General features: G+C 41.4%; 1 protein-coding gene across 1 annotated transcript; it reads left to right on the forward strand.

Annotated features, from left to right (window-relative positions):
• The first annotated feature begins 695 nt into the window (after nt 1–695).
• Nucleotides 696–5,591, forward strand: LOC134595979 (ubiquinol-cytochrome-c reductase complex assembly factor 3-like). Its single transcript, XM_063444743.1, has 2 exons — nt 696–909; nt 5,314–5,591. The coding sequence occupies exons 1-2, from the start codon at nt 790–792 to the stop codon at nt 5,437–5,439; spliced, it is 246 nt and encodes an 81-aa protein (XP_063300813.1). The 5' UTR covers nt 696–789; the 3' UTR covers nt 5,440–5,591.
• Nucleotides 5,592–6,016: the final 425 nt, after the last annotated feature.

Consider the following 6,016-nt stretch of genomic DNA (forward strand, 5'->3'; position numbering starts at 1 on the left):
ATAGGGACCATGTCATTGTTTATATATATATATATATATATATATATATATATGCGCATTACTGTCAAGACATCGCTTGCTACTGGTAGTTAACTGGTGGTTAACCTAGTTAACCATGCAGAGTTATGTGAACCCGCTATCCGTGATGCCTACAAGCAATTGTTTATTTCTCACGGCTTGTCCTCAGGTGTCAAATGTAGTGTCAGGAGGGAGAACATCAGGGTGGGGGCACCCTCAGAGCACAATAGTGTCAGGAAAACGAGTTTGTTTTCCTGACACAATAGTGATCCTTTAATTGTAGTTTAAAGACACATTACTGTACTATTGCTGTTATACACTCAGACACACCAAAATATGGAGCTCCTGAAAAGGAGGGACATTCGGATACAAAATATGGGCAGAGGGATTTTGACTTTAAATAGGGACACTTGGGAGACATGCCTGGTCAAAGTACTGACAAAATATGCCAGGACCCCAGTGGCAGTGCCTTACTGGATTTATGAGAATATAAAACATCCCTATGTAATGGTTAACAGGCTAGAATCACAAGCAGAAAGTCCTATATAACCCCTACAAAAGGCATCCTCCATGTCAGCCATTCCCACACATGAAATACATGAATGCCTAGAACACACTAGTTTCCCATTGCTTATGTAAGAGACATTCTATCTCGACTTTTCTCTCTATTGTGTTCGTTGCGACGCTCTATCCGTATTTTAGTCTCGATGATACTGAAAGCGACGTTCTATCCCATCACACGATCCCCTCGCTTGGCGGCAGCAGGTCGCCATGGAGACGGTGCGGCGGATTGTAATTACGACGCTGACCCTGGGTGCTTTCGGTGGGGTCGGGGGTGTATTGTGGCTCCTGGTAGCCCCAGGAGAGCAGCGCAGGTTAGAGATGCGCAAGGTACGGGTAATGTTGTGTAACTGGCTGCTGTGAGCCGGGCGGACATGTTGTATCACGGCAGAGGTCGCTGATGTCATTCGGGATTCATTTTATAAACAATACTCCTAGTAATTTATAAATAAAGAATAAAATCTGCTTTGATGATAAATGTCCATTGACTGTGCTTTGCATGGAGAGAATTGCACGTCTTTTAGACTTTGTCAAGCTGCCTTAAACACGTGTTGTAAGAAACGCCGTTTTGAAGTAGTTATGGTGCTAGGAGAACCCTGGTGCTCAACCCCCCCCCCCCCCCCTTGCATTGGGGACGCACTGTAGTGATTATGGTGCTTGAAGCGTTCTTTTAATTCTTTTTAACAAGTAAATGTGTTGAAATTGACACAGTGTTATTCACTGGCTGTCTCGTAAATTTCACTATTTAGGACAGACTAGTTGAACTGGAAAATAACTTGTCAGCAATGCACTTATTTATTCCTAATTTCAGCTATTTAAAGGATCACTATAGTGTCAGGAAAACAACCCGTTTTCCTGACACTATAGTGCCCTAAGGGGACCCCCACCCTCAGGGTCCCCCTCCCTTGGCGCTGAAGGGGTTAAAACCCTTTCAGCTACTTACCTTAATCCAGCGCCTGGCTCCCTCGGTGCTGGTGACCTCTCCTCCCCCACCAACGTCAGCTCCCTTGTGGAGCGGAATTCGCATGCCGCGCATTCAAACAGTCCATAGAAAAGCATTTCTCAATGCTTTCCTATGGACGTTCTGCACGCTGGATGCCAATTGCGCAGGAAGACAGCCACTAGAGGTTTATTTATTACTGCTATTTATATAGCGCCAACAGATTCTGCAGCGCTGTACAATTAGTGGAGAAACGTACAATATACACAGACAAAAAAAGAGGTAGAGAGAGCCCTGCCTGTAAGCTAATATCTTGCCATTGGAGCTCTTTTATACAAAGTGCTTGGCCAGATGGCCCGTGAGCTTACAATCTAAAGGATACCATGGGGATTTGAGACAGGAGGAAGTTTGGATGGGATGGCTGAAAGAGTTAACAGAGAAGCAGCTATTGGTAAGATGTTAGGGGAATGAAGAGGTAATTGGGTGAGAATCTCAAACAGCTGGAGGAGCATGCTATATATTTGAGGGAAGGGTGGGAAGTGGGGAGAAAAAAAAATGCAGTCTTTCACTGAGTTGAGTGAGGCCTGAAGAACAGAGAATGGGATTGAACAGTTATATGGAGGTATTTACAACTGGGGAGGAGAAAAGGAGAGTGAGAGAGGGGGGTAGAGTATCCATGTGTTATATACTATTGAAAAGTATAGGTTGGATTAACCCTGCTATGTAAACAAAGCAGTTTCTCTAAAACGGATATGTTTACATGTAAAGGGTTAAAACCTGAGGGACGTGGCGCACAGACCACTTAATTGAGCTGAAGTGGTTTGGGTGACTATAGTGTCCCTTTAAGTATAAACATTTATATTCTTGTGAGTAGGCAAACCATTGTAGAACAATTTGACCTCTTACCTGAGGTCTGCTAAGGACTGCTCCCCAACCCTCTACCCCCTACTAATTTTGGCAGGAGCTTAATTCCTGAAAGCAGGAAATGTTGTCCAATGGATGCCAGATATAATGTAAAACCATCTTAAAATGAAAATGCATTTTGTAATTGTTAGGAATTCTCTGATCTGTGGAGTACCATGCACACAACCTTATTACATATTTTATTGAAAAAGCAGTATTCCAACAGAGCCTCGTAAGGTTAGTTAAACAAATCCTGACACTACATTTGACACCTGAGGACAAGCCGTGAGAAATAAACAATTGCTTGTAGGCATCACGGATAGCGGGTTCACATAACTCCGCATGGTTAACTAGGTGGTAGCTTTACCAGTAGCAAGCGATGTCTTGACAGTAATGTGCATATATATATATATAAACAATGACATGGTCCCTATGATCGGTTCAAATTCTAAGAGTTCCTGGTGTGAATAACTTTCATGTAAGGATAGGGAGCATATGTTGGGATAGACTCGGCTCACTGGAGCGGCATTATAAAAATGAACACGAGACATATAAAAACATATCGAGATGCATTGTGTTAATTATAAAATTGTCTCAGACCTTTGGTGGGCTAATGAGACAAGCCATGAAAGTGCATGTGACTTGTTAAGGTTAGCAACAATAAATGGGCCCTGGTTGCTTCCGTTATGAATGTTGCAGTAAGAGCGATGTAGTGAGATGCTGATAGTGCGTCTTTATGGTAGCTTTAAATAGCGCTCCTGATGTGTTGTTAACTATGCGCCAAATGGAAAATAAACAGAAGCCTACCCACTGTGTTACTGGAGGCCAATCAAATATGATTTATTTATTTATAAAATATTTTACCAGGAAAGATGTATTGAGATTTCTCTTGTTTTCAAGTATGTCCTGGGTCCTCAAAATATGAAGAGGTAGTCATGAGTTACAGTGTGCTGTGGTGTTTTAGCATATATGGTCACCGCTGGGTTGTCTCATGTAAAACTAGGCAAACTGTAATCCCGCCTATCGTGGGATGGCAACAATAAGATAATGAATTGAATCATAGTGTGTTACAAAGTCCCGGGTAAATAGTAGTCCTTGTTACGTCAGAGCTAAAGCAACCGAGGGCTAACCACAACATACATTCTAGGTTCACAGCAGAGGAACATTTTGTAATGGCTTCTAGCAGGAGTTATAATGCGTCTGCTACGCTGGCATATAAGTTTAGTTAACTTTGCATCAATAAAACCGGTAATCATAAAAAACATATGGCAGATGTGTTCCAGATGTTAATTGATACAGGGGATCTGATTACATATTGTTGCAAATGGCCATATAGTTCTTGTTGTAAGTAGTCCCATTCTCTTTTGCCATATTCATGTACATTTTTCATGTCTTTATTCTGTTTTGTGTAGTTTATAAATGATCCACATTGAATGCATTAGTGGTTATGGCTAGGGATTGACCGATTATCGTTCTGGCTGATATTATCAGCAATATTGGTATCGGCCAATAATGCAGACCAGGGCCACCATTAGGGTCCTGGGAGGGCCCGCAGCAGTCCGTGGGAGCCCTGCACACTCTTACTTATCTTCCCAGTAGCTCCCCTGTGTAAATCTCACGAGTCCCGCGGCTGTCAGTGTTGCCACGTGTTTCTATGGCAACGCTCCGCACGGCACACAAGCCTCAAGAGTTAGACAGGGGAGCTGCTGGGAAGGGATGTAAGAGTGTTGCTGGGCTCCCCAGGACCGCCGCGGGCTCCTGAGAGAATGCCATATCCCCCTTCCCTGGCCAGGTAAGAAGCAGGGAGGGGGGACAAACAAAATGTAAAAAAATTCAATATTTAAAAAATTAAAAATGCCCCCACCCCTATTTAACACACATTACATACTTGCACAAACACCCACACTCTGCATTCATTATATACACCCACTGCACAAACACCCACACTCTGCATTCATTATATACACCCACTGCACAAACATCCACACTCTGCATTCATTATATACACCCACTGCACAAACACCCACACTCTGCATTCATTATATACACCCACTGCACAAACACACCCACACTCTGCATTCATTATATACACCCACTGCACAAACACACCCACACTCTGCATTCATTATATACACCCACTGCACAAACACACCCACACTCTGCATTCATTATATACACCCACTGCACAAACACACCCACACTCTGCATTCATTATATACATCCACTGCACAAACACACCCACACTCTGCATTCATTATATACACCCACTGCACAAACACACCCACACTCTGCATTCATTATATACATCCACTGCACAAACACACCCACACTCTGCATTCATTATACACACCCACACTCTGCATTCATTATACACACCCACACTCTGCATTCATTATATACACCCACTGCACAAACACACACACACTCTGCATTCATTATATACTCACTATACACACACTACTCATTCTCAGAGCGCTAAGCTGTGCACAACCTGGTGTAGCTGAGAACTGCTAGCTAGAAAGGTAGCTAAGAAGAAGCTTAGAAGTTAAGAATTCACACTGTTCAGATATAGTTTAACTACTTACATTGGGGTGAGTAAGTAGTGTGCACCAGGGAATTCCTAGCACCATAAAAACTACAGCAGTTTATTGTGGTCATAGTGCTTGGAATTGCATGACATTGCAACTTGTTTTTCAGGGTTCTTTGCAGTGATCCATCTAAATAGTTAATAAATTATTATTATGATTATTATTGCCATTTATATAGCGCCAACAGATTCCGTAGCGCTTTACAATATTAAATTAATAGTTGCAAATCGTATATACAGTAAAAAGAAGGAAACTTTTTAAATGTGACTCTGCTGAAAATACATTTTCTTTTCTCATTTCAAGAATTATCCAGAAGCGAATCCAGCAACTTTGGCCGAGGTGCGGAAACGAAATGAGTTGGTACTTCAAATTATTAAAGAAGCAGCTGAAACAAATGAGAATGTGGCAAGGAAGTCACCATGGAAATAATGAATGCTGGCAATAGATAACTGTAAAACGTTTCCTATTTCTGTGGATATTTTTCAAGGCATTGACTGAAAGCGAATATTTTAAGCATAAAAGTTTGCCCATTTAATGAAATGTGAAATGCGCCTTCTTAAATACAATGCAGCCGTATCTGATACCCTGGGTTTCCTTTATATTGGGTGGTAGTGTTTCACCTTCCTAATTTTCTTAACATGTGTAAATACATTACCAATAGGAAGTTATTGTGTTTGGGAATACTTTGTTGAGATTATTTGCATTCTTACATGTATGATTTTGTGGACGTTACAAATTCTGACTGCAATTCAAACCTATGTTCAAAGGCTAACTAAAGATCTTTTCTTTGTAACACTGTTATTTCAATGAAAATAGAGGCAGTCTGTCTATATATAAAATCTTCATGCACACATTATTACTGTTACTTGTTTGTTTCACTATACCCTAAAGCTAATGTATGAAAGGTTTATTTAGCAGGGAAATTGCATTCAGTCCTTTGGGACTTGTCTTGTAGTTCTTAAGGAATTGTCTTGTAGTCCAGAGTTACAGGTTTTGTTAGGTTTAA

Source organism: Pelobates fuscus, chromosome 1 (genome assembly GCF_036172605.1).
Source record: "Pelobates fuscus isolate aPelFus1 chromosome 1, aPelFus1.pri, whole genome shotgun sequence".
Taxonomy (NCBI): Eukaryota; Metazoa; Chordata; class Amphibia; order Anura; family Pelobatidae; genus Pelobates; species Pelobates fuscus.